General features: G+C 45.5%; 1 protein-coding gene across 1 annotated transcript; it reads left to right on the forward strand.

Annotated features, from left to right (window-relative positions):
• The first annotated feature begins 4,993 nt into the window (after positions 1 to 4,993).
• Positions 4,994 to 23,084, forward strand: GPR161 (G protein-coupled receptor 161). The gene is made up of 6 exons (XM_024203589.2): positions 4,994 to 5,072; positions 10,318 to 10,729; positions 11,835 to 12,559; positions 15,368 to 15,472; positions 18,912 to 19,031; positions 21,959 to 23,084. Exons 2-6 carry the CDS (start codon positions 10,347 to 10,349, stop codon positions 22,204 to 22,206), a joined length of 1,581 nt encoding a protein of 526 aa, XP_024059357.1. The 5' UTR covers positions 4,994 to 5,072; positions 10,318 to 10,346; the 3' UTR covers positions 22,207 to 23,084.
• Positions 23,085 to 27,162: the final 4,078 nt, after the last annotated feature.

Below are 27,162 nucleotides of genomic sequence, written 5' to 3' on the forward strand. Positions count from 1 at the left end.
CGCTACCACCTGCCCTTAGTGTTGTCTACACCTGCTGGCAGGGGTCAGCTCCCCATCTCCATGGGCACTGCAGGCACTTCAGCCCTCCAGCCTCCCCCTGGACAGACTAGTCCCTGTTCTGCTGGACACCCAGAATTCATAGATCTGCTTCACCCAAAGAAGCAACACACCCTAGCTTACCAGTTCCACTTCAGATACCCGCTCTGTTTAACACATGACACTTATCTGTTTGTTGTGAAAACAAGTGTAGACAGAGTTTCCAGAAGTAGCAAGTCAAAGTATCGGAAATTAATGGTTACATGTAAAATAAATTTATAAGCAGGGATCCTAGTTTTCTATGGTAAAAAAACCCAAAATTTTCTGATTTTAAAAAGAAATCCATGTTTTTCTGTGATTAAAATGAAATGCAGAACTTTAGTTTCCCTAGCCTCAATATATATAGGCATCGGTGAAACACAATGTTTTATTGATATATTTACAAATTTTAAGCAAGTTTGAAGCCTACCAGGGCCATCAATCACTATAATAAAATAAAAATAATAAATTGCAATTTGTATTTTTACATATACCAACTACTGTATTTCTATGTATTCTGTATTTTCAGAAAAAAAAATTTCTTTAATTCACAAAAAAGCTGGAATGATCCAGTCACAGTGCATTGTTTCTTTACTGTTGTTGATGGCCTTGCTGTTTCAGCCTCTTGTTTTCATTTCTTTTCATTCAGTTTATGATTAGCGCTTTCCATGTGTTCTACAACTGTCTGCCTTCAAACGTAATCTACAGCCTTGCTGCATACAGTACAGAAAAGCACATTACCATCAACGTGAAATTTGTCCTTGCCAAACTCAGTGACACCGTCTTTCAGGATGATTTTTAAAGTTTAATGCATCTTTTCTTAACTTTAATTACTCACATCTGGAGGTTGAAGTGAAAATTGAGAGGCATTAAAACACAAACCCCTATACTCCATTGAATAATCCTTACAAAAGTTTGTCTCCTTGGTGAAGGATCCAGGGTGTACCTCAGTACCCCCAGTTATACTCCCAAAATTCATTGTTTTATTCATAAACAAGATGACTCCCCTCGCTGTTTTTTTCCCCCTGCTGGTCTTCTCTCACATGAATTCACAATCTTCATTAGCATCAGGCTTAGTAATGCAACTAGTCACATTGTAAGGCATAAAATACACAATGATCAGCCAGAGACAGAAGTATTTATCTGCCTAAACAGAACTCATTTATCACTGTCTGGCAATCTGTCCTGTCCTAACTCACACCTTCAGAACATAGTTTTCAGTATAGATACATACCTTCTTAAATATTATGTGTACATACATCTTGCAATGATTAGGATGACCAATGTGATACTGGTTGTCAGTAGAGACTTCACATGCCACCTTTAGCACATTAGCAGACCCAGGGGATCCCTTAAACCCCTAAGTACTCCTTATGCCCTCTGGCAATTCACACCAAGGGGTCCCTGGGTCACAGAGACGGTGGGGCAGATACACCAAATCTGAGTGGCACTGTGACTACGTGTGCTAGGTTGCAATGCCAATCTAATTTGCCCCCTTTCCTCTCTGTCTATATCTGCAGAGGGGCAGACACACCAAACCTGAGTGGTGCTGCTGTGACAGGGGAGCAGTCTTCTGCAATATACTGGGTAAACTGTATTGAATTAAGTTTAATACTTTTGCGATCCATAGCATTAAAAATGCAATTGTTTATGTGTTATTGTAGGATTGTACAATAACTCCTCACTTAATGTTGTCCCGGTTAACATTGTTTTGTTGCTGATCTGTTAGGGAACAATCTTGTTTAAAGTTGCGCAATGCTCCCTTATAATGTCATTTGGCAGCTGCCTGCTTTGTCCACTGCTTGCAGGATTCTCTGGAAGAGTAGCTCCTCCGTGTGGGGGGGAGGGGGGGGGGGGGGGGGGGGTAAGGTATCCCCTGTAAGGTATGTGGCTCTGCAGCTGCCCAGCAGCACTTCAGCTGTCCCTCCCCCCACTGCCATCCTGCTCCTGCCCTGCCCTCTGCCTTGGAGCTGCTCCCTGGAGCTTCCTGCTTGCTGGGGGAGGAGGGGAAAGGGGTGCTGATATCAGGATACACCCCCCCCTCGCTCCATACCCCCTCTCCACAAAGCAGAGGAGGGGGACAGGGCTCAGGGACAGAAAGGAGGGAGCTTGCTGGAAGCTGTTGCTTCCTGTCTGAACTGGCTGATCTGCTTAAAAGGGCAACATACTTGAAGTGGGGTCAGCGTACTTAAAGGGGCAATGCACATCTCTCTCACTCATGCACGCACTCCGCAGCACTTTGGAAAGTCAGCACCAGTGCAGCCATCATGTGCTGTCAGGAGGAGGGAGTGGTGCGCTCCAGCTGGATAGTGTGGGCTCATCATCATGTTCAGTTTTTGCAGGGAAGTGTTTGCAGCTACTGCCCTGCATCTGTTGTGTTTCCTCCCTCCTGCCTCAGGCCAGGCTGCCTTGTAGAGTGTGAGGCTACATTAACAATAGCATATTAACCCTTGAGGGCTCAGCTGAGTGCTAGTTCATCATTTAACAGCAAGGCATTCCCTGGGAAATATTCCGCCCTCTTACTCCACCACCTCAACCAAGCTTCACAATCATCATTGCTGTGTACAATATTAAACTGTTTGTTTAAAATTGTTTAAAACTTATACTGTATATGTATATAATGTCTTTTGTCTGGCAAAAAAAATTTCCCTGGAACCTAGGCCCCCCCCCCCATTTACATTAATTCTTATGGGGAGATTGGAATCGCTTAACATTGTTTCACATAAAGTCACATTTTTCAGGAACATAACTACAACGTTAAGTGAGGAGTTACTGTATGGAACTCCTGTAGAGGAGATATGACTAACATAAACAATGGGGAAATTACATTACAAGCTTTCATAAAACACCTTACTTGACATATTTTATAGCACAATAACATTGTATACAGTCAGTTGATTCAACTGTTTTTCCCGCTTTCTTCTTCGGCGGGAATTCGGCAGCAGGTGCTTCCCTCCGAGAGGGACCCGCCGCCGAACACTCCGACGTGCCGCCCCTTCTCCTTGGCCGCCCCAAGCACCTGCTTGCTGGGCTGGTGCCTGGAGCCAGCCCTGGTGAGACAGGTGAAAGTGCACCTTGGGGAGAGGAGCAGTAGCCAAGTGCAAAGGGCTCCATTTGTTCTAAACTGTGGATCAGCTAATAGTTTCATGAGGCTGTAGTACAGGGGTGGGCAAACTTTTTGGCCTGAGGGCCACATTGGGGTTGCAAAACTGTCTGGAGGGCCGGGTAGCAAAGGCTGTGGCTCCACAAACAGCCTGGCCCCCGCCCCCATCCGCCCCCTGCCACTTCCCGCCTCCTGACTGCCCCCCTCAGAACCCTGACCCATCCAACCCCCGCCGCTCCTTGTCCCCTAACTGCCCCCTCCCAGGACCCCACCCCCATCCAACCCCCCTTCTCATAGTCCCCTGACTGCCCCCCCAACCCTTATCCACACCCCTGCCCCTTGACAGGCCCCCCAGGACCTCACGCCTATCCAACCCCCCCCTTCCCCGTCCTCTGACCACCCCCCCCAAACCTCTGCCCCTTATCCAACCCCATGGCCCCGGCCCCCTTACCATGCCGCTCAGAGCAGCATGTCTGGCAGCTGCGCCGTCTGGCCAGAGCCAGACACGCTGCTGCGCTGCTCTGCAGGAGTGCGCAACCCTGCGGTCCAGAGCGCTGCCCATGCGGCGGCGTGGCTGCAGGGGAGGGGGAATAGCAGGGGAGGGGCCGGGGGCTAGCCTCCCCGGCCAGGAGCTCAGGGGCCGGGCAGGACGGTCCTGCGAGTCGGATGTGGCCTGCGGGCCGTAGTTTGCCCACCTCTGCTGTAGTATGTAAAAGCAGCCTGCGGGGTTGCTGTAATTCAGTAGTTCTCAAACTTTTTGTACTGGCAACCCCTTTCATACAGCAAGACTCCTTTATGCTCATGTAGATACCCCCCCCACACACACACACTTAAAGTTACATATACCAATGTCTACAGGAGTCTAAATTAGTGTAATGGAATCTAAGTTACATATCACCTCTGAATTTGGACCTGTGAGTATGAAGTGGGGCAGGGAGAAAAGACTAGCAGAGAAGGTGAGAGGGTAGACAGAGGGTCAAAGGAATAGGAGGAAAGGGGTTGTGACAGATGGGGAGGTGGAAAGAAAAGAGACCTATCAGGAAAGAAAGTGAAAAGGGGGATGGCTGATTGGAGAAACATGGGGAGAGAATTGGAAACTGATAGAGGAGAGAAGGGAAGGTGGGAAAGAGAAGGGAGGGAAGAAAGAGGAATGGAGGAAGGAGGGTGTGGAAAACAGGATGTTGAGGAGAAGATCTGGAAAGGGGGATAGAACAGGAAGGGTATGGATAGAGGGGGTGGAAAAAGAAGGATGTGGAAAGGAGGCTGGATGGAAAAATGTGAAAGGGAAATGGATGGTGGAGATTAAGAGGAGGAGAGATGTGGAAAGGGGGATAGAAGGAGAAGTTTAGGAGGAGGGATGTGAAAGTGGACATAGAGGAACTAGGCTAGGCAGAGGAAGAATGTGGAAGGGGGACAGAGGAAGGAGGAAAGGGTGGGTGGAGGGAGGAAGAGGAATGTGTGGAAGGGGCATAGAGGGAGGAGGGGAGAAGGGATATGAACGGATGGAGAGAGGAGGAAAGGGGGAAGGAGGTTAGGAGGAGGAATGTGAAGGAGGATGGAGGGAGGAGAAAGGGGGATGGAGGGAGAAAGTTAGGGGGAGGGATGTAAAGGGGGTGGAGGGAGGAGGCTAGGAGGAGGGATGTGAGGGGGATGAAGGGATGTGAGGAAGGGGGATGGAGGGAGGAGGTTTGGAGGAGGGATGTGAGGGGAATGGAGGTAGGAGGAAAGGGGGATGGTGGAGGTTAGGAGGAGGGAGGAGGGTCGGGCAGTTGCTCCGGGCCTCTCTCTTGGCGGCGGCTGTGGGGGGTCCGGGGCGCTGTAACCCGAAACCTCCCGCCCCTGAGTGCAGCGAAGGCGGCGGGGGAAGGAGGAAGCGGCTCGGCTCGGCCCGGCGGTGAGTGTGTCCCACACCAAGGGTGGAGCGCTCCGGTTTTTTAACTGGAGCTTATGGCAGCTGCAGGGCGGGGAAGGGGGTGTGTGTCTGTGCCTCCATTGCGGGGCTCTCATGGCCCCGGTTGGGTTCTCGCTGCCCCCTGCTCCTGCGGCCTCTCCGACCCCACCCTTCCCCGGGACTTTGCCTCCCCACCAGCCTTTGTGTGCGGAGGAGGGACAAGCCCGTGCCGGGAGGGAGGCTGGATTTTAGGGCAGGGGAGCAGCCGAGCGCTGCATCTCTGATTGCAGAGCCGGGGCAGCCAGCCAGGGACTGCAGAGGGTTGCGGCGGGGGGGCGGGGGTCTCCTGCTTCTCGCGAGCCCTGCGAGCTACCCAGGTCCCGATCGGGGCCGCTGGGCCCGGGACAGGCTCTGCGATTTCCCTTGCCTCTGTGTCTCAGTGCGCCGCGGGCGGGCGCGGCTGGGGCTGGAGCGGAGCTCGCTGCAGCAGGCTCGGGCCACGCGGGACCTGCCCGCGCCTGGGCTGGGCTTGTGTCTCACTCGGACGCCAGGGGGCCAGAGCAGCAGGCGAAGGAAAGGAAAGAAGTGTTATTCCGATGGGACAATGGGCCGGTGCAACTCACAGCTACTCTGCCACCCCATGCCATTCTTCCCCGGATGATCGGCCTGCAGCAGGAGCTGCCAGTGCTCAGAGCTCCCCTGCTTCCCAGTTCCCTCGGCTCCCGGGGCCGGGCTCAGACCTATGGTGCAGGGTTACCTCAGCAGCCGCCCAGCTTTCCCACCTAGGCTCCGCTCCCCTGCCCTGCAGCATTACACAAGTTCCCCACTCCCCTTTGCTCCATAGAATCATAGAACTGGAAGGGATCTCCCCAGGTCATCTAGTCCAGTCCCCTGCACTCATGGCAGGACTAAGTATTCTCTAGACCATCCCTGACAGGTATTTGTCCAACCTGCCCTTAAAAATTTTCAATGATGGAGACTCCACAACCTCCCTGGGCAATTTATTCCAGTGCTTAGCTACCCTGACAATTAGGAAGTTTTTCCTAATGTCCAACCTAAACCTCCCTTGCTGCAATTTAAGCCCATTGCTTCTTGTCCTATCCTCAGAGGTTAAGAAAAACCATTTTTCTCCCTCCTCCTTGTAACAACCTTTTACATACTTGAAAACTGTTATCATGTCCCCTCTCAGTCTTCTCTATTCCAGACTAAACAAACCCAAATTTTTCCAATCTTCTCTCATAGGTCATGTTTTCTAGAACTTTAATCATTTTTGTTGCTCTTCTCTGGACTTTCTCCAATTTGTCCACATCCTTCCTGAAATGTGGTGCCCAGAACTGGACACAATACTCCAGTTGAGGCCTAATCAGCGTGGAGTAGAGCAGAAGAATTACTTCTCGGGTCTTGCTTACAACACTCCTGCTAATACATCCCAGAATTATGTTTGCTTTTTTTGCAACAGCATTACACTGTTGACTCATATTTAGCTTGTGGTCCACTATGACCCCCAGATCCCTTTCCACAGTACTCCTTCCTAGGCAGTCATTTCGCATTTTGTATGTATGCAACTGATTGTTCCTGCCTAAATGGAGTACTTTGCATTTGTCCTTATTGAATTTCATCCTATTTACTTCAGACCATTTCTCCAGTTTGTCCAGAGCATTTTGAATTTTAATCCTATCCTCCAAAGCACTTGCGACCCCTCCCAGCTTGGTATTGTCCACAAACTTTATAAGTGTACTCTGCATGCCATTATCTAAGTCATTGATGAAGATATTGAACAGAACCGGACCCAGAACTGATCCCTGCGGGACCCCACTTGTTATGTCCTTCCAGCATGACTGGGAACCACCGATAACTACTTTCTGGGAATGGTTTTCCAACCAGTTTTGCACCCACCTTATAGTAGCTCCATCTAGGTTGCATTTCCCTAGTTTGTTTATGAGACGAAGCCCCATCAGAAGCCCCTGCCTGAAGCATTAGAAGAATTTCTCTCCCCTGTGCTCCCTCACCCTCAGCCCCTTGCTGCAGTAGCAATAGTGTTCCCCTGGGATTTTCTTCCCAGTCCATGCTCTGGCTGCACAGGGGTGGAATAAGAGAAAATGTATTCTCTGCAGGGCCCTGCCTTGATGTTTTGCCCTTACCTGCATGCATCTCTATGCCTGCTCATTGGGACCTTTTCTACATTAGAGAAATTAGGGTGATAACCAGCATTTGGAGCCTCCCCTCCAGCACACCTGTAACATGCAGACCTTGCATCTGCACACACAGCTGCTACCCGTGGTGCACAGGCATTTGCTAAACACTTTGCATTATGCTTGCTCTGCCACACCTAACCACCTTGTCAACCTGCACCCCCCAAGCCAGTTGCCATCACTGCAGTGCCTGTGTGGATAGCAAGTGATGGCATATTAGCTCTAACAGTGCAAATAGTCCTCCAGCTACTGTCCCACAGTGTATCGGTTACTGCTTAGATGGCTGGTGCTCATGTTTCTGTTCTCTGTTGGTTGAGGGTCAAAGGAGGGATGCTTTTTTGCCTTTTGGATGTTTTAAAATTTGCAGGGAAGATTTGTACATGTGCCACAAAGAGGGCATGTGTCCAGGAATATGACTGCCAGTGGAATGGTGAGCACTGAGTGTTCCAAGTGCATTGTTTTAAACTAATTGATGGATCCTACCATAGATGGATCCTACCATGATGTTTAAAAAGCTTTTACAAATTAAAATTCTTCTGAATGTTTAATTTGTTAGTTAGATGTTCTTGTTACATTTAAAAGGATGGTTATTTTATTTCTCTGGGGTAATTTAGAACCAAACAAAATACACCTCTACCCCAATATAAAGCAACCCAATATAAAACGAATTCAGATATAACGCGGTAAAGCAGTGCTCCGGGGGAGGGAGGGGAGGAGGGGCTGCACACTCCGGTGGATCAAAGCAAGTTTGATATAACGCGGTTTCACCTACAACACGGTAAGATTTTTTGGCTCCCAAGGACAGCGTTATATCAGGGTAGAGGTGTAGTATATTTTTAAAAACAGTTTAGGGTTTTGTGGCATTTAAAACTAGTGAAAATGGATTTTTGTTAGGTTTTAAGCATCCTCCTACAGTGCTAGCAACTCAACCATTGCAGGATTGTGCTAGTGCTTAGCACCTGAAAGTGAAAATGACAATAAACAATAATTGTTGTATGCAGAGTAGTTATAGCTGTGTTGGTCGCAGGATATTAGAGAAACAAGGTGGGTTGTGTGTCTCGAAAGCTTGTCTCTCTCACCATCAAAAGTTGGTCCAATAAAAGATGTACCTCACCCACCTTGTCTTTGTAATAAACAAAAAATAAAGGATAAAATCCTTGTTTGTGGCAGACGAGTGCTCTGCACAGCTGAAGAGGAAGTGTGCAAAAATGACTTTAATCTACCACTGGACTGCTCAGATCCTGGACTTATTCTTCATCATTCTAGCACTCTGGCATAAATTAGCACTGCCTAAGAGCTGTTCTGATTTGTGCCAGCTGCCAAAAGCACAGAGACCCTTACAGCAGCTAGGGTTGCTGAGATGCCAGGACACTCCTGCTCAAACCACATCCATATCTCTGTGCCACCCAAGGATCCTCCTACATAGGAGAGATCCTTCCTGAGTAGCCAGGGAAGCTGGCTTTTGGCTGCTTTGTACCAATAGACCAATAGAGTTGTAGCCGAAAGCAGCGAGGCTCTTATGCAAAATGTTCATGGTCTGTGCCAAAGGAAATGTAAACAGTAAACAATGAGCTTCACTGGTGGTGAAAAGTAAATGCGATTTTAAAAATTCTTTTAATGTCAGTAAATTAAGGTTTTCTTAGGAACACATGGAAGGACATTTGTTTGGAAAAATATGATTTTTAGGCTGGCAGCGCCCCTTTAAACTCTAACCACCTCAGAGAGCTAGGACACTTTCTGGATATTCGTGCCCAGCTGGGAAGGGTAGATGGCCAGAGTCCCAGCCACAGCAACCCCTGCGAGTCACCATTCCCCAAGAAATGCTAACACCAAGTTTGCATGAATTTGAAGCCAATCTTTTTTGACATTCCCTTTTTATTTTTTCAAATCTTGGTCTGGATTTTGGGATTCAGTATGTGTGTGGCTTCACTGACAGAGCAGTGAGAGGGCTGCACATTAGGTTCATCCAATTCCCTTTCCAGGGCTGTGGAAAGAGAAAAATCTGCTCCGGTAGTGGGAACACCAATGCTCATGCCAGGGGGAAGGTGATTAAGCAGGAGTGACACTTTTGAGGCCAGCGGGTGGTGTCGGCAGCCTCGCGAGGCAGCCGGCTGTGGAAGTGCCACTAATCAGGCGCCCAGAGGAGTTGGGTGCAGGCCCACTGGAATGAAGGGTTAGTAGTCAGGAATACCTCTGCCGGAGACAATAAGGGGAGGTCACAGTGGCTCTCAGGGGAACCAGGAGCAATATTTCTGGGGCCTGACGGGGAGATGGTGTTGGTCACCTGGGAGAAGTGATAAAGCCTTAGGTCAAGGGCTCTCAAACATTTTCATACCGTGGATAAGATCTTAACAAAGGAATTGCCTCTTGGACACATTTCCCATTGACAGTCACACAGACTGTCCGGCTCACCTCCCCCGGCTGACTGGCAATACAAGAACATTCCTGTGGCAACTACAGTCATTGCAAAAGTGATATTAGGAGAGTATTTTACTGTATTTTAGGGGTTTTTTTTAATGTGATTTAGCAGCTGCAAAGGAGGACGAGCCAGTGCCATGTGACTAGCCAGCTCTCTGTGGATCACCAGCAAGTGCTCCACAGACCAGAGTAAAATACCACAAACTGTCAGCTGTATAAAGAGAGATCAACAAAGACCATTTATTGTTTCATTATTGTTTCTTTTCATAACAGCTTTTTGGCATAGATGACTGGGAGTTAGAACTCATGGGTAGGGCTGGTCAAAAGTTTGAAATAATGCCCCCCTTCCACTCCTGGAAAATATTAAATGAAATGTTTGCAGAATTTCTCCCCCGTTTTCCAATCAGCCCTGTTCTTGGGTTCTGTGTTTGGCTCTGCCATTAACTTGTGTGTGACCTCGGGAAAGTCAAGTCCCTGCTCTGGGCCTCAGTTTCCCTATCTAAAAATGGTTATGTGCCTCCTATGGGTGTTGTGAAGCTTGATTAATGTTGGTAAAGGGCCTTGAGATCCTGGGATAAAAGATATTGTAGACACGGAAAATACAATCATGTTTTCATGTGTTTTTCTTCTTGTTCCAGCTGCCCAGCATGTACTGTCTGCTCTGTCAATGTGCGCTCTGACAATGAGCATCAACTCCTCCCTCAGCAATGGGAAGGGCCTGAGAAACCTCACAGCGCAGGAAGACGGGGCAGTCAGAGTCACCGAGTCGATTGCTATTATTGTCATTGCTATTTTCATCTGCTTGGGCAACTTGGTGATTGTCATCACCCTCTATCGGAAGTCTTACCTCCTTACGCTGAGCAACAAGTTTGTGTTCAGTCTGACACTGTCCAACTTCCTTCTGTCTGTCCTGGTGCTTCCTTTTGTCGTCACCAGCTCCATCAGGCGGGAATGGATCTTTGGAGTAGTTTGGTGCAACTTTTCTGCCCTGCTCTATATGCTGATCAGCTCAGCCAGCATGCTAACTCTTGGTCTCATTGCTATAGATCGGTAAGCTCCTCTTTTTGTTATGAATAGCAATGATTAATTCCAAACTGGGCACAAACAAACAATATGTGTTTTAATACAGCTAAATGTAAATGTATTCATCTAGGAACAAAGAATCTAGGCCATGGGGGACTTGATCCTGGGAAGCAGTGACTCTGAAAAAGATCAGGAGTTGTGATGGAAAATCAGCTGAATTTGAGCTTCCAGGGCAACGCTGTGGCCAGAAGGGCTAGTGCAGGGTGGCCAACCTGTGGCTCCGCAGCCACATGCGGCTCTTCAGAAGTTAATATGTGGCTCCTTGTGTAGGCACCGACTCCAGGGCTGGAGCTACAGGCGCCAACTTTCCAATGTGCCAGGGGGTGCTCACTGCTCAACCCTTGGCTCTGCCACAGGCCCTGCCCCCACTCCACTCCTTCCTGCCCCCTCCCCTGAGCCTGCCGTGCCCTCGCTCGTCTCCCCTCCCTCCCAGAGCCTCCTGCATGCCATGAAACAGCTGATCGGGAGGGAGGGGGAGGTGCTGATCGGTGGGGCTGCTGGTGGGTGTGAGGCACTGGGAGCGGGGTGGGGGAGCTGATGTAAAATCGTGAAATAGAAAGGTAGAAAATAATTAAATTACTATTTCAAGATGCAGCACATGCATCTAAGATTGTTAAAATCAATTGATCTGTAATAACATAGCATTTGAGTAGCTGTATGTAATCATGTATAATTGTAAACATCATTACAATAATGCATTCACACCAGGATTAATTCTCTCTGAAGCATCTGGTATTGACCACTGTTGGAAGACAGGATACTGGGCTAGGTGGACCATTGGTCTGACCCAGTATGGCCACACTCATGTTTTTATAATCAGTAAGTAGAATTAAGGCTGCATATGCAGCTTGATCTTGGGCACTTCTTGACTTTTGAGCTCTTGACCGCAAATAATTTTTTGAAATATGATTTTTTTTAAGTGTCCCTCTGACCCCATTTGAGATTTGGGGAGCGGAAGTGGGGAAGTCTTTCCCTGGACTCCAATGGGAGTTGGATCTTAATCAGTAAACCCAGTTCTTTGCTTACTGTACTTTTCTATGATGGTACTGATGTCTCCTTTTGTGTTTCCCAGGTACTATGCTGTCTTATATCCAATGGTGTATCCAATGAAGATTACAGGAAACAGAGCAGTTGTAGCCCTTGTGTATGTGTGGTTACACTCCCTCATTGGCTGCCTTCCTCCTCTCTTTGGCTGGTCTTCCTTGGAGTTCGATCAATTCAAATGGATGTGTGTGGCTGCGTGGCATAAAGAGGCAGGCTACACAGCCTTTTGGCAGATCTGGTGTGCTTTGCTGCCCTTCCTGGTTATGATGATCTGCTACGGATTCATATTTCGTGTGGCTAGGATTAAAGCGCGCAAGATTCACTGTGGTAGCGTGGTCATTGTAGAGGAGGACGCTCAGAGGAATGGGAGAAAGAACTCTAGCACCTCCACCTCCTCTTCGGGCAGTCGAAGGAATGCTTTCCAAGGGGTTGTCTACTCAGCCAATCAGTGCAAAGCTTTCATAACCATCTTGGTTGTCATTGGTGCTTTTGTGATCACATGGGGGCCCTACATGGTAGTAATTACGTCAGAAGCACTTTGGGGGAAAAATAGCATTTCTCCTGCTCTGGAGACATTAGCAACATGGTTATCTTTTTCAAGTGCCATTTGCCATCCACTGATTTATGGACTCTGGAACAAAACAGTGCGCAAAGAACTATTAGGAATGTGTTTTGGGGACCGGTATTACCGGGAGTCATTTGTTCAGCGTCATAGGACAGCCAGATTATTCAGCATTTCCAATAGGATCACAGGTAACAAACACTTAGATAAAAAAATACTCTTCCCTTGAGGCTGATACTTAGTATCTGCATTCATGTGGCAACTTCCAAGGGCTGTACAAATACTAACTAGTGATGTGCTTGAGGGAGCTCTCAAGGGACCGTTTTTCAAATTATACCTCCCATCTGAAGGAAAGTTGTGATGAGTTCCCTGCCTTTGATGGGAATTCACCTCCCTTTCTGTCCCTGGCAGAGAAGATTTAACTCTGGGGCCAATAAAAATAATTTCCTTTCTCCTCTGTTGTGATCCCCCCCCCCCCCCCCACACACACACACTATTTCAAATTATCCAAATCTGAGCATTCTTATACTATCAATATACTCAGTGGGTCTGATTCTCCACTCCATTGCCTGTTTTTATGGTGGTGTAACTCTGTTGACTTCAGTGGAGTTACACTGGTGTAAACCCAGTGTCATAGAATGGAGAATCAGGCCCAGTATATTTTTCAGGAGCAAAGTATAAATGTTTAATATAAAAATGTTTGGCAAGTGGTATGGCCTTTCTCTTAGCTAAACTTGTCATTTTAGCTGGAGCTGTAACAATAGCTATAGGTAACATTCCTTCAAACTTCTCATTCTAAGACGATGTATTCAGTTGATTATAACATCCCAAACTTTTACCTATTGGGCTAAACTTTTCTAGGCCTGTGTAAGCCTGAGGTCAAAATATTTTGGAAAGTTAAAATGATTCTGTCTGTTTTTGAGAATGAGAGAGGGGGAAAAACACCACCTGCTGTATGAAAGGGCAATGCAAGCACAGTATGAAATTGACCAACCATGCAGGGGAAACTGACTAGACACAAAGTGCTGACAAATGCAAGGAGTGAACAAACAGAAACATATAAAGAAAATATTTTTTCTCTAATATCATTTGGTTACCATAATCTTAGGTGTTCCTTGTAACAATACCAGGTAAAACATGTCCAGACAGAAGTGGAAGTTTTAAATTAATGGTAGTCCCTTTAAAAATCTACTTCCACCAGGCTCACAAGCAGTAAGTTTATAATTTAAAAAACCCACAAAAATTGTGATTCCCCCATCTCTAGATATCCCAGTCCATCACATCCTTTTTCTGGTCTGCCTTTTAGATTGTAAATTATATGGGACAGGGACTGTTTTTATTTTTGTATAGTGTACAGCACCAAGTCAGGTGTTGGTGGTAAATAATAATATACTCCATTCCTCACCAAAGTAGTTTTGTATCAAAATCTCAGAGAAAATCTTTCAGATTCCTAGGACCACTCTCTAATTCCCAATGCTTCTTAGTGTTAAAAGTATTCTATATTCTGGGAAGCCTGCTTGACCAATCATTGTCTTTGCTGGCAAGCAGTCATGTTTGCCTTGGTATAGCAGGGTAGGCAAATGTGCTGTTACACAAATTTTATTACTCTCTGCAAGTGTAAAATTTGTATTCAGCTTAGAAAAAGGCAGAACATTCCCTGTCCTGATGATGGGCCTGATCCAAAGCCCATCAAAATCAATGGGAATCTTTCCATTAATTTCAATGGGCTTTGAACCAGGCCTAATAAGAGCTTATGGATGTTAGGCACCAGCTTTTAAATTCTCTAGCTAGGGCAAGTCCATCACCTCCCTCTCATCTGCAATAACCCTCCACTCCTTAGGACTAAGTGTTCTAGTATATGTCAACTAGGTACAGGGGTTGAAAAATCCATGTGTCTCACCAGTGGCAATTTTTTCTAGTGACTTCAAAAAATGTGAGTGCTTGTTTGTTTGTTTCAATTAAGTTTCTAGTCCTTCTGGTTGTGAAGAAAACGGTGTAAATGTAATGAAACCATTCCAGTGCAATAGTGTTTTCTTGAGTCTGCAGACAGGCACCACCAGTGCCTCTATTGCTACTCAAAGTTTTGCCATGTTGTAGCACTGTGAAATTAGCAAGATTCTGATCATTTTCATGATTGCTAATTCAGCACTCTTTGAAATTTCCACTTTCATGGTACTGCTTGGGAAAACTAAATGTAGAGGCAGGCTCTGGAATTATTAGTGGGGAAAGAGAATACAAAACATGGAAGGAAGGTGAGGGCATTGGAAACCTCCATCCCCATTGCAGAAGCCAGGTAGCTCTCACAGATGGGCTCTGGAAGGATTGGAAGCATAGCTGGGGAAGAAAAGACAGAAAACTTCTTTCTCCTTCCAGCTGCAAGAGTAGGCTGGGCAGCTTCCAATTTATCAGACCCTTACTAGCCAGAGGCTGATAGAAAAGGTGGAGCCCTGAGCAGGATCCTAAGACTACGCCCTAGTAAGAATCCCAGTGTTTTCCCCCTTTCTAGCATCTGAGGGTTGCAAAGAAGATGGAAACTAGCTCATTAGCCAACCCTCACTAGTTATTATCCCATCAATACACTTGTCTTCTATAGCTACTTCTGGCTACTAGATTTAATCCTTTGACTAGAGGGTGTCTGATAAGTTTTTCCAGCCCTGCGTGCATATATTTCTAAATATAATTAGCTCTCCTGATAAACTGCACATACTTGCAAATTGCTGGGGAGAGGTAGACAGCAGGCTTGCCGTGTGGAAAGAATCCAGGAGCATGTGGCAGCTGGTGACATGATATTGCAAGATGGGAAATCCAGGTGGTTTGGCAGCTGGGTCTAGAGGGTGGTTTTTGCTGTCTTGTCACAGGAAAAATGGGGAGAAAGGAAAGTTGGGAAACCTGGGGGGTGGAATCGGGCACTCGGATGTGGGGGGTTATTTGAAGATGCTATCATTAGAGTAGAGCTACCATACAGAGCACAACTCAGTGATGATTAAACTGTTTTGCAGATCTGGGACTATCTCCCCATCTTACAGCTCTCATGGCAGGTGGGCGACCTTTAGGACACAGCAGCAGCACAGGGGACACTGGTTTCAGCTGCTCTCAGGATTCAGGTAACTCTGTTGTTTTCCTTTCTCAGACAGAAAGATTTTACTTGCGGCTTACTTGCAGAATTCTGCAAACAGTCTGTATTTATGTACAGATATCTTTTGGTAGGTGAACAATAACATTAAGCATCTCCTATGGCAGTGGTTTTCAATCTGTGGTCCGCAGACCCCTGGGGGTCCACAGACGATGTCAAAGATTTCCAAAGGCGTCCGCTATGCCATTTGACATTTTTTAGGGGTTTGCAAATGAGAAAAGGTTGAAAACAATTGTCCTATGGTACCCTGAGCAGAACTGCCTTAGCTTCTCCTCTGTATTTTTGATCTTGCAGTGTCTACTATGAAAATACTGTTCAGCCTAGGAGAATAATTTCTTTCCCTAGTGCATATTTCCTAGGAGCATGATAATCTGTTTGTCCCGTTCCTTTATTCTTCTTCCCTCTTCAGTGATCTTCCTGACCCCCCAAGAAGCTAAGAAGCAAACTGCTCGGGAAATAGGTCTCTTCACTTCCTGCTTATAGGAGATTTCATTTGGTCACTCTATGCTAGAGCCTCTCCTATAGAATGGAGGCTTCTCATCTTTGTCATGGATCTCTCGAGCAGTAGCCTAGAAAAGGGCATGGTGATCTGCCAGTAATTTTCCAGCACTGGTAATAGGGGGGCTGTGGTTTTAACTGCCAACAGAGGGAAGTTTTCCAAAACCTCCACCTGCAATCTATTTTAAAGAGCATTTCTGCTCTACAGACACCAGAGAGGACTCTTCTGACAGCTGCATCTCTGCATTGCTCTCTGACTGGGAGAATGGGAGAAGGAGGCTGGCAAGGTGGGATTTTTCATGAAGGCAACACTACTCCACTAATTCTGTAGGTGAATTGCTGGCTTAAGTGCAGCTATAGGTGATAACGGGTAATGGAAAACTCTTCTCTTTATAGCATCCTGTGTTATCATCCTTGAAGAAAGGCACTAAGAGGCCTCCACAGCTGACCAAATCAAAAATATAAGTTGTTAGGAGCCCCAATGTTTAGGGAATTTGAACTGGGAAATATCCCACTTCACTGAACATCCTGAATGACAGAAGACAGGCTTTTCAGATAGTACAAGCCAAAGGAACTGTATACAGAGAAAAGATCAAGGGATGCCCATTACAGATCAAGTATTTAATGAGGCAGATAATATAGGATCACCCGTATCCAGTCAAAACACTATCTTAGCATCACTTATAGACAGGGATCCACTTCTGGGCAAGAATTACAGGCCAATTTCCTTACTCAATGTAGTTTTTAAAATATATGCTAAAATATAGTCTCAAGGACTAGAGTGTCATCTTCCTAATTCTACCCATCCATTGCAGGCTGGCTGGGTTTCCACGGAGTAGGGCTTTGATCTTGTACCATTGACGTCAATAACCCAGATGATCCACAGAACATTAAAAGTATCCCACTTATTTAATATGGTCTATGAGGAAGGTAGATCACTCGCTCATTACTAAGTATTTGGAGAAGGCATTTGACAGTATGGAATGGAAATATTTATATATCACAGTTCAATTCTGGACTATCCTTTGTTTAAAAAAAATAGGTTTGCTAAATAAATCATTGGTAAAGGTCAGGTATATGCAACAGTGTCTTGTCTCATGGAACTCATCATGGATGTGTGTTGTCACCTTTGCTATAAATTGGTCCTGGACCCTCTGGCTATTGCTATAAGAATAAATCCAGGAATCAAATGAACTCATGTGGGTGGAGAGGGCACAAAGCCACGGTCTGCAGAGGGTGTAATCTGACCAATGAATGATTTGGAACAAGCTACAAAGCATCGAATGGCTGTTGTAGGAAGCTTTCGATCCATCGTCAGAGTACAAAAGTATTTGGGCAAAAGTAAAGTGTCACAAGCATTCAGGGGATCACAGGCTGTGCCTTTCAGCAGCAGGTGTAAGAAGCACTGACACAGCACGCTCCCCTAGTGCTCCCTGAGGCGGCCTGTCTGCTTCTATGCTAGGGAGGCAGAATGCCTCTTTGACTGTCATAGGGTATGTCTACACTGCAATTAAAAATCCGTGGCTGGCCCATTCCAGCTGACTGTGGCTCGTGGGGCTTGGGCTAAGGGGCTCTTTAATGCAGGGTGGACATTCGGGGCTCTAGAACCCTGTAAGGTGGGAGAGTCCCAGAGCTCAGGCTACAGCCCAAGCCCAAATGTCTACACCACAGTTAAACAGCCCTTCAGACCGAGCCCCATGATCCTGAATCAGCTGGCACAGGTCAGCCATGGGTGTCTAATTGCAGTGTAGACATACTCTTAGTGTCTGTACTCAGCCACAACGGCACTGGAGTGAGGAGCCAGGCCACAATTTGGCCCTTCATGTGACATGCCAGACGTTGAGTTTAGTATTCCCCACACAGTGACAGGTAAACTTTATTTTATACCTAAGTAATACGGAGGAAACGCAGGTAGATGAAATAGTGTTCATGAGATCAATACCCATAAAGTGGTAGAATGACTCAGCAGAAAAAAATACAGGCTCAGTCAGGCAGATGTTCTCCTTAAGGAATAATGTTTGTGACAAGAAAGCAAAATTAGTTAACAAAGGCAAAATAGAGTGATCAGAACATTCCCCAGCTTGGCTTGCCATCCATTCTGAGTATGGAATCTGATCTTCCTATCGGCATTCCCTACTGTCTGTTTCCCAAGCAGCCAGTTTGTAAGGGCTTGTCCACACTTGAACATTAATTCAGGTAACGTATGAATGTAAAAGGCAATAGCTATTCCAGAAGAACACCATGTGTGGACAGGTGCCTATTTAGTGTGATCCACTTTCGAAGAATAAGGCTACGTCTTCACTACATGGGGGGGGTCGATTTAAGATACGCAAATTCAGCTACGCGAATAGCGTAGCTGAATTCGACGTATCGCAGCCGACTTACCCCGCTGTAGGGACGGCGGCAAAATCGATCTCTGCGGCTTCCCGTCGACGGCGCTTACTCCCACCTTCGCTGGTGGAGTAAGAGTGTCGATTCGGGGATCGATTGTCGCGTCCCGATGGGACGCAATAAATCGATCCCCGAGAGGTCGATTTCTACCCGCTGATTCAGGCGGGTAGTGTAGACCTAGCCTGAGTGTGCCTACCTGTGGCGTTATTCAGGAATAGTTATTGTGGAGTAGCTGTTGTTGAATAATGCCATCTGTAGACAATCCTTCTTTCGCTCAGGAGAAGCAGGGAATTGTCCTCAGATTAACCTCTGGTTAGCTGAAGACCAGGTAATAACTTGACCCTGGCCCTGTCTGAAATCCCATCACAGTTGAATGCAGAGTGATAATACATCAGCACATTTTAGGCAATTTTTGAGGAGAGGCGCTCAAGTCTATGAACTCAAAAGTTCATTTCCCCTGATAATTTTAGGTTTGTCTTCTCAGGGCTCGTTATTATTTCCAAACATTTTCTGCATTTCAGGGACAGATGTGATGCTGCTTGAGGATTATAGTTCGGATGGAGCTCATCACCCACATTGCGTTTATCCCTATCGACGGAGGAGTTCGGTGACATTCGAAGACGAAGTGGAGCAAATCAAAGGTGTGTTTAGGGTGGATACTGTAATGCTGCTCACCTGGGATGACCGCCCCCTGCACCTTCATGATGGCTGCCGAGCATAGCTGTCCCCTTCTTTAACCTTAGAACACAGAGGACAAGTATCACTCCTGGGCTCTTCATCCTTCCCCTTCTGATAGGTGCTCTGACTTTTCCCTTCTGCTGATTCCTCCACAACCTTCTTGAGACGCCCCAACTTCTGCTCACCCCATCCTTTACTGCTGGGTCACTCATTTTCACCACTGCTGCCTGCTCTGACTTCCCACTAGTTACCTCATCGACCCCTGTGGACACGCGCTCCCATGCCATCTGAGCTGCTTCTCCCTACTGTTTTCCATCCTGACACTGCTGGTTGGTAGGTGGGTGGAAGGGAGGGAAATGCACATTTTCTGGAACTAGGGAGGTGAGGCTGGACAGGACTCACTTGCAGGGTATATTTTACAACTGTCTTTCTGCCATCTATCCACTTCCTTTTAAGATCTGCTCTTTCTTTTCTCCTTATTCGGGTAGGCATGACATGATATCCCTGACAGATGTGTGGTCTGATTTAACGGTATCTGCTCTTGCACCACACTATAGCAAACCAATGTAGGGGACAATAGAGAGCTCTTCAGAACTGTATGAAGTTCTTATGGGAATACTAGGAAGCTTGGGGTGTGCCAGTACGCCAAAGTGGTGCATAACAAATTTCTGCTAGAGCCCGCGTTATCTTTGTTAATTAAAACCAAAGGCCTACACGAGAAGTACAGCATTTCAAACATGGGCCTGGATTCTCTGCACAGCTAAGGCCACTTTGCGCTGCATAAGCCTTCAACTGCCTGGAGATAGTCTGTGGAGAATTTCCCCTGTGCTGGAGAACTCATGGTTTGCAGAAATCTGGCAAAGCCAGCCAGCTCTGCCACCCCTTGTGCTCTCAGCATAAAGGGATGGAGAGGGTGTCAGGGGTGGAATAGAGATGGGGAGGAGGCGTGGCGGAATGGAGCAGAGGTACAACCCATCCTCCATTGGTGTAAGGTCCTTGGATGACCTTACCCCAGTGATGACCTTACCACAGGCTTCCCCTGTGTAGCACTAGCATGCTCTGGGGCCAGGCGTGTGGGCACACACACACACCCCTGCAGCGCTATGACAAAACCATTGGCGATAATAGATAATAGCAGTTTCCAGTTCAAAATATGAGTATCCCTTGAACTGGGGATACACTATTTTTTATTCAGGGATAGCCAGCGCCCTGGATAGAAGACCTTAATAACAGGCCTTCCTTCTGATAGGTAGTTCCAGTCTAGATCAAGGATCAGAAACTGGGCTTCCCTGCATGGACCTCATTCATGCAGGAACAACAGCCTTATGCGACCCTGCCTTTCCTTGGGTTTCATCCATTTACGTTGTCTACTCCCCACTGTATTTTTTTTTCCCCTCTCTTCCCCGCAATGACTCCACCACTTTGATGTTTTTCTGCCCTCCCAGGCTTTTATTTTCTCCATATACTGCCCGCCTCTTGTCTCTCCTGTCCATTACCAGGCTGTGTTACTTTAAATTCTTTAAACTGAAAGAATGTATTTCTTTCCATTTATGCTGTTTGTTTGCTCCTTGCATTTGTCTCAGCTGGGACAGGGAAACTAGACAAATCAGTTTCACTTTGTTTTCTAGTTAGGCTCACATGTTGGTTCTCAATACTAGCAACATGTTGCTGGGACTGGCTTTAGAACACTGCAGGGTTGATTTAATTTGAGCAGATCCTCTTTAATTTGGGCTAATAACTAGGAGGCCAATTGCAAGTGATAGAATTTACTAAATCATAAGTCAATGAGGACAATATAAAAACAGCCACAATGCATCACACAGTGTACTTGTTATTACCTTTGATTTTATTATTAGCATTAATACTTGAGACTCTACAGTACACATATACTGTAGTATATTTATCCAAAAATAATGCAGTCTTATTAATATGAGGGCTTTTCTGAAGTATCTTCTGCAAATTATCTTAGCAAAATTCTACTCCCACACTCACCCCAGGGTGAATTGGTTTGGGGTTTTGTTTGACAATTATCATTACTTTTCCATTATCCGCCCCATAATGATAAAAAGTAGCCAAGTAGCTTTTGTGTGTTGCCTCACAGACATTTATAGCAATTCTGCAAGGCTGTTTAAATGGATTCCTGAGGAGTAGGGGTAGGCTACCAGTTTTTTGTGCAGTTCAGTGACGTGTAGAACAGGGAGGTTCTGCTGTATATAAAAAGTTTGGTCTTCACCAAGTTTAAAACATACCATGAGCTATGTGACTTCTTGTGTTGTCCCCCTTTTTATGTAAACAAAATGTAAAATTTTGGCCTAAACTAAATTGAGAATCCCCTTGTGTACAAAACTAATGGTCAGAGTAGAAGGGGCTGGGAATTGGGACTCAAGAGTTTTATTCCTGGCTTTGTCACTTATTTCTTTCCCACAGTCATGTAATTCCCATAGGGCCTAATTCTGTGCCAGATGGAATAAGTGGAAGTTCTGCGCTTTGGCAGGATCAGGCCAATAACCTTTTCTGTGCCTAAGTCCCAATCCAGGAAAGTATTTAGCATGTAGTCCCATGTAAGCACATGGGCAATCCATTTGACATCAGGTTAAGCATGTGCTTAAATGCTTTGCTTCATCAGTCCTTAGTTTTCCCATCTGTAATTTGGGGATAATTTCTCTACTTGACATGATGATATTGTGAAGATTAGTGTTCATGGTGTGCTTTGAGATCCTTAGACAAAAGATGTTGTGGAAGCATAAAGTACTATTAATAGCAATATTTATCATTTGTAGAAGACATGATCACACATTTGCAGTCCTGAAGACAAATATTTGCCCTCAGATGTTTGCATAGCCATGGTATGTTATTGTTAATTGTTCTGTCTTAATTTTTTTTTCTTTAGAAGCTGCAAAGAATTCTGTTCTTCATGTAAAAGCTGAAGTCCATAAATCTCTGGACAGTTATGCATCCAGTTTAGCCAAAGCTATTGAAGCTGATGTGAAAATTAGCTTGTTTGGAGAAGATGCTTTACCAGGATCTTTGTTTCCTTCGCGGACTATACCAGGCGGCAATGTGGGTGCACGGCGTGGTGGCAGAGCCCAGGCTGGCCAAAGACTTCAGCTTCAAAGCATCGATGAAGGGAATATTTGACAAGAGCACTGAACTAGAAGAAACCACTAAGTAGGACCCAGTATAGTAGTAATTATTGTAAAAGAAGCAGAGTATTCAGAATGGCTTAACTTCAGTGTTTTAGTCAAGAACACTTGAAACTACCTGAATACTTGTCTTTAAATACATACAGCTACATTTTAGAACAGTATTTACTTACTGTTCAGGATACTGTAGATGTGTTTGTGTAATGTTTTTATCCATTATACAGCACATAAAAACATAGGATTTGCCTTACTGGACCAAACCACTGGTCCATCAGATCAAGTATCCTTCAGTGGCCAATTCCTGATATTTCATAGGAAAGCAAAACAAACAAAAAAACCCCATGCAGCATTATACATAGTGTTGTAGAGATTTTTTCCTGACCCATGGGGCTATCAATGTAATCCCTAAAAGAGGAGATTCGATGGCTCTACTTACTGGAAACTTTATACACAGTGTTATTTTGGAGAACTGTAAAAAAATGACAGGAGCATGGATTTAACTAAAGCACAAAATCTGAGCCTAGTTTTCAGATTTCCAGGATCCCTTTCATCCAAATTACTGTCCTGCTCACCTTTGGTGGTGGATTATATTTTTGACTGTTCAATCGTGGGAATGCTAAATATGAGGCCATATTTATTGCTTTTGTTCCACTGGACAAATGTTTTACTACAGAGAGCAGATACATCATTCTCACATGTATAATGGGTAGAGGCAGACAAGCACTGGAAAGATGGCAGAAATGGTTTTAGAAGATGGACATGCAGATTTTGTTTGGGGTTTTTAGTTCTCAATGAGAATTACGATTTGCTTTCCTTGTTTTGTTTTTACTTAGAGGCATTGTACAGCCACTGAGATTAAACAAGGATGAGATAGAACATAAATACTGTATTGCCACTTAATATTGACGTTATACAGGTTTCATCCTTTATACACAGAAAAGCTTGGTGAGTTGGATTTTTACAAGGGAGTACGTCTTTTTGTGTTGTTAAAGCAATAACTACCTCAGTGCAAGTATTTCTTGGAGTTTAACTCATTAAATCTTAAAATAACAATATTTAGCACTTATATAGCACTTTTCATGTTCCAAGTGCTGTACAAACATGAATTAATCTTTACAGTCCCCTAGCCCCAAGTGGCAGGTAGGTGGGTAAGCAGTATCATTCCCATTTTTGCTGAAGCATTATTAAAGTGAAGGGCCAAGTTTGTCCAGAAGTGCTCACTCGTTTTGTGTGACTCAGTTTTTGAGTGCCCACGTGGTAGCTGCAGGTGCTCAAAACCTCTGAAAATCAGGGACAAGGCATCTCAGTTTGGGCACTTAAAACCTGAGAATTACAGCGCTCTTGTGACAATTTGGCTGTGTGTGACTTACCCAAGGCCATAGACAGAATATCAGAGGGTAAAATCTCTGGATTTCATGAAACTCAATCCCATTCTTAAACCACTAGATCACCCCTTTCTCAGGCCCCCCAGTTCAACAAAGCATTCAAGCACATGCGTAAATCCATCCCTATTCAGCAATGCACTTAACTCATGGCTAACTTAAGTACTTGCTTATGTCCCATTGAAGTCAATGGGATTTAAGTGTATGCTTGAAATTAAACGTGATTTGCTGAATAAAGATGGACTGTTGAATTGAGACTTCTACAATCCACGAAATGGGGTGTTTTGCATAGTTACAAAATATTCAGGAATGAAATAGTTAATAACAATGGATTGTGAGGAGCTGATGGCCTGAAAAGTAGCCTAGTGACCCTAGTCACTCATTCATTTTACTTTATTTAATTTTTCAGTGTATAAAATGTATCTTTTGACAGCTCTTGGCACATGTCCAAGAATCTACAATCCCATCAATTGCCAGGAAATGCCCTGCACCGAGGTCATTATTGCCATTGTAAAATGAATATGCAGGGAGAAAGCTAGGCCACTGGATTTCTTTTCACAGGTGATGCTGTTTTAATTGATGTCTATATGAACACACACACGGTATAATAGCTCATCAGATTGTTAGAAATAATTTCTTAATGTTCCACTTATTTTGTAACCCTTTCAAAACAAATTGACCAAATATGCCATTGAAGGAAAAGGGAACAAGGAGCCTGAATTAAAGGGGCAACCATAGGATAGTTTGGATGGATTGGGTTCACTCTTATTCACCATTAGGTTGCATTGAAGTAATTGTCAAGATTTTGTCTCAAAGGCATAGGGGGGAAAACCCCCAAGCACATATGAAAGCACAAAATAGTTAGCATTACATAAAGAGCACCTTACCCACCAAGGCACTGATTGAAATTCAGCCCCCCGTGAAGGTCTGAGGAGTTGCACCTGCTTACACCAGGGTTGAATTTGGCTCACTGTGTTAATTTCACTAACATATTATTAGTAATATATTTACTAAATAATTTATTTACTAAATGAAACACATCTTACACCCTCCCCATAATGCTGTTGTTGTTATCAGTGTTTTCTAGTTTGAGGTGTTGTTAGAGAAATAACTAATTAAGAAACACACACATTTTACAAAGTTGTATACAAAGCACAAGGAAATGCATTGTTTCTAGATAGTGAAGGTGAGCGGTTTAGTTTCATTCTTCAACCTGAGTGAAGTGCCCCTTCTTTAATTCTTTAATTTTTGATAATCAAAGGTGTTACTAATTACATAAAAAGATCAGGAGTACTTGTGGCACCTTAGAGACTAACAAATTTATTTGAGCATAAGCTTTCGTGGGGCTGTAGCCACAAGTACTCCTGTTCTTTTTGCAGATACAGACTAACACGGCTGCTACTCTGAAACTAATTACATAGCAGAGGAATTTTTTTAAAATCTCAACAATGTGCCATTAAGAAAGTCATAGTTCAAGACTAAAACAAAAGCATGGAACATATTGCATAAGGCTGCAACCATGTCCTTAGTCCTCCAGTATTAGTTAAAAGTAAAAAGAGATATTGGACTTGGAAAAGGTTCAGAAAAGGGCAACAAAAATGATTAGGGGTATGGAATGGCTGCCGTATGAGGAGAGATTAATAAAACTGGGACTTTTCAGCTTGGAAAAGAGACGATTAAGGGGGGATATGATAGAGGTCTATAAAATCATGACTGTTGTGGAGAAAGTAAATAAGGAAGTGTTATTTACTCCTTCTCATAACACAAGAACTAGGGGCCACCAAATGAAATTAACAGGCAGCAGGTTTAAAACAAACAAAAGGAAGTATTTTTTCACACAGTGCACAGTCAGCCTGTGGAACTCCTTGCCAGAGGATGTTGTGAAGGCCAAGACTATAACAGGGTTCAAAAAAGAAGTAGATAAGTTCATGGAGGATAGGTCCATCAATGGCTATTAACCAGCTGAGGATAGGCAGCAATTATGGTCAGCTTTGTTCCATGAGGAGGGTGCGTTTTTACCCACCCCCCCAGAACAGGCTTTTCTAACTTTAAAAAAAAAAAGACCCATTGGTACAGATTCTACTTTTAGTTAATTCCCTGTCAAGAAACTTGTTTGGTTTCAATGGAGTTAATGCAGATTTACACCAGTGTTAGTGGGATCAGAATCTCACCCAATAACTTTAAAGTTTGAGTCATCGTTTCCATAAGAATATGACATCTTTTCCTCCTCCTCTCATTCCTCAAATAATACAAATCAGCAAGTAACAAATTAGGTGTGTCATGCTAGGCATGTGTTTTCATCCATTATTATAGACCAGGGGTAGGCAAACTTTTTGGCCCGAGAGCCACATCTGGGAATAGAAATTGTATGGCGAGCCATGAATGCTCACAAAATTGGGGTTGGGGTGCGGTAGGGGCTGCAGGCTCTGGTTGGGGGTGCGGGCTCCAGGGTGGGACCAGAAATGAGGCATTCAGGGTGTTGGAGGGGGCTCTTGGCTTGGGTGGGGGAGTTGGGTGCGGGGCAGGTGTGCGGGCTCTGGGGTGGAATCGAGGAGTTCAGAGGGCAGGAGGGGAATCAGGGCTGGGGCATGGTTTTGGGGTATGGGAAGGGGTGCAGGCTCTGGCTGGGGGTGCGGGCTCTGGAGTGGGGCTGGGGATGAGGGTTTTGGGGTGCAGGAAGGTGCTCCAGGCTGGGATCGAGGGGTTCGGGGGGCGGGAGGGAGATCAGGGCTGGGGCAGGGGGTTAGGGCGCGGGAAGAGGCTCATGGGTGCAGGTTCTGGGTGGTGCTTATCTCAACCAGCTCCCGGAAGCAGCGGCCATGTCCCCGCTCCGGCTCCTATGCGGAGCCGTGGCCAGGCAGCTCTGCGTGCTGCCCCATCCGCAGGCACTGCCCCTGCAGCTCCCATTGGCTGCAGTTCCCGGCCAATGGGAGCTGCGGGGGCGGCGCTTGGGGCAGGGGCAGCGCGCAGAGTGGAGCCCCCTGGCTGCCCCTACACATAGGAGCCAGAGCGGGGTCATGCTGCTGCTTACTGGAGCCATGTGGAGCAGCCCCCGACCCTGATCCCCAGCTGGAGTGCCGGAGCGGGGCAAGCCCCAGACCCCGCTCCCCAGTGGGAGCTCGAGGGCCGGATTAAAACAGCTGGTGTGCCGAATCTGGCCCGCAGGCCGTAGTTTGCCCACCCCTGTTATAGACAAAGGGGAAAATTCTGTCCTTAGTTACACTGTTGTAAATCTGTGGAAGTCAGTGGGGCTATATCAGCGTATAACTGAGAGCAGAATTTAGCACAAAGCATGCATATGTTCATATCCCTTCTCCATCTGGCCCCTTCCCCAATTAATACTGAAAAATTTATGAATATGTTGATCACAAATTTTAATTGTTTTGTTCTATTATATATTTAATTTCAGTTTACTATGAGAGTAGTCCTTTAGTGTGGAACAGTACTTTATATTTGTGATAAATGTGTTAAAAAAAAAAACCATACGCCCCCTGTTTGAAACCTTTCTGCAGAGAAAAGCAGATATTCTTAGCATTTACTTCTATCCCACTGGAATAAATCAGAGGTAA

This window comes from Terrapene carolina, unplaced genomic scaffold (assembly GCF_002925995.2).
Source record: "Terrapene carolina triunguis isolate 2854851 unplaced genomic scaffold, T_m_triunguis-2.0 Scaffold558, whole genome shotgun sequence".
NCBI lineage: Eukaryota > Metazoa > Chordata > Testudines > Emydidae > Terrapene > Terrapene triunguis.

What these genes read in the sequence shown, in the direction of transcription:
- GPR161 (XM_024203589.2), top strand. Translation starts at nt 10,347, where the DNA reads ATGTGCGCTCTGACAATGAGCATCAACTCCTCCCTCAGCAATGGGAAG. An exon ending in CATTTCCAATAGGATCACAG is followed by an intron (nt 12,560 to 15,367) that starts GTAACAAACACT and finishes ACTGTTTTGCAG; the next exon opens with ATCTGGGACTATCTCCCCAT. An exon ending in CAGCTGCTCTCAGGATTCAG is followed by an intron (nt 15,473 to 18,911) that starts GTAACTCTGTTG and finishes TCTGCATTTCAG; the next exon opens with GGACAGATGTGATGCTGCTT.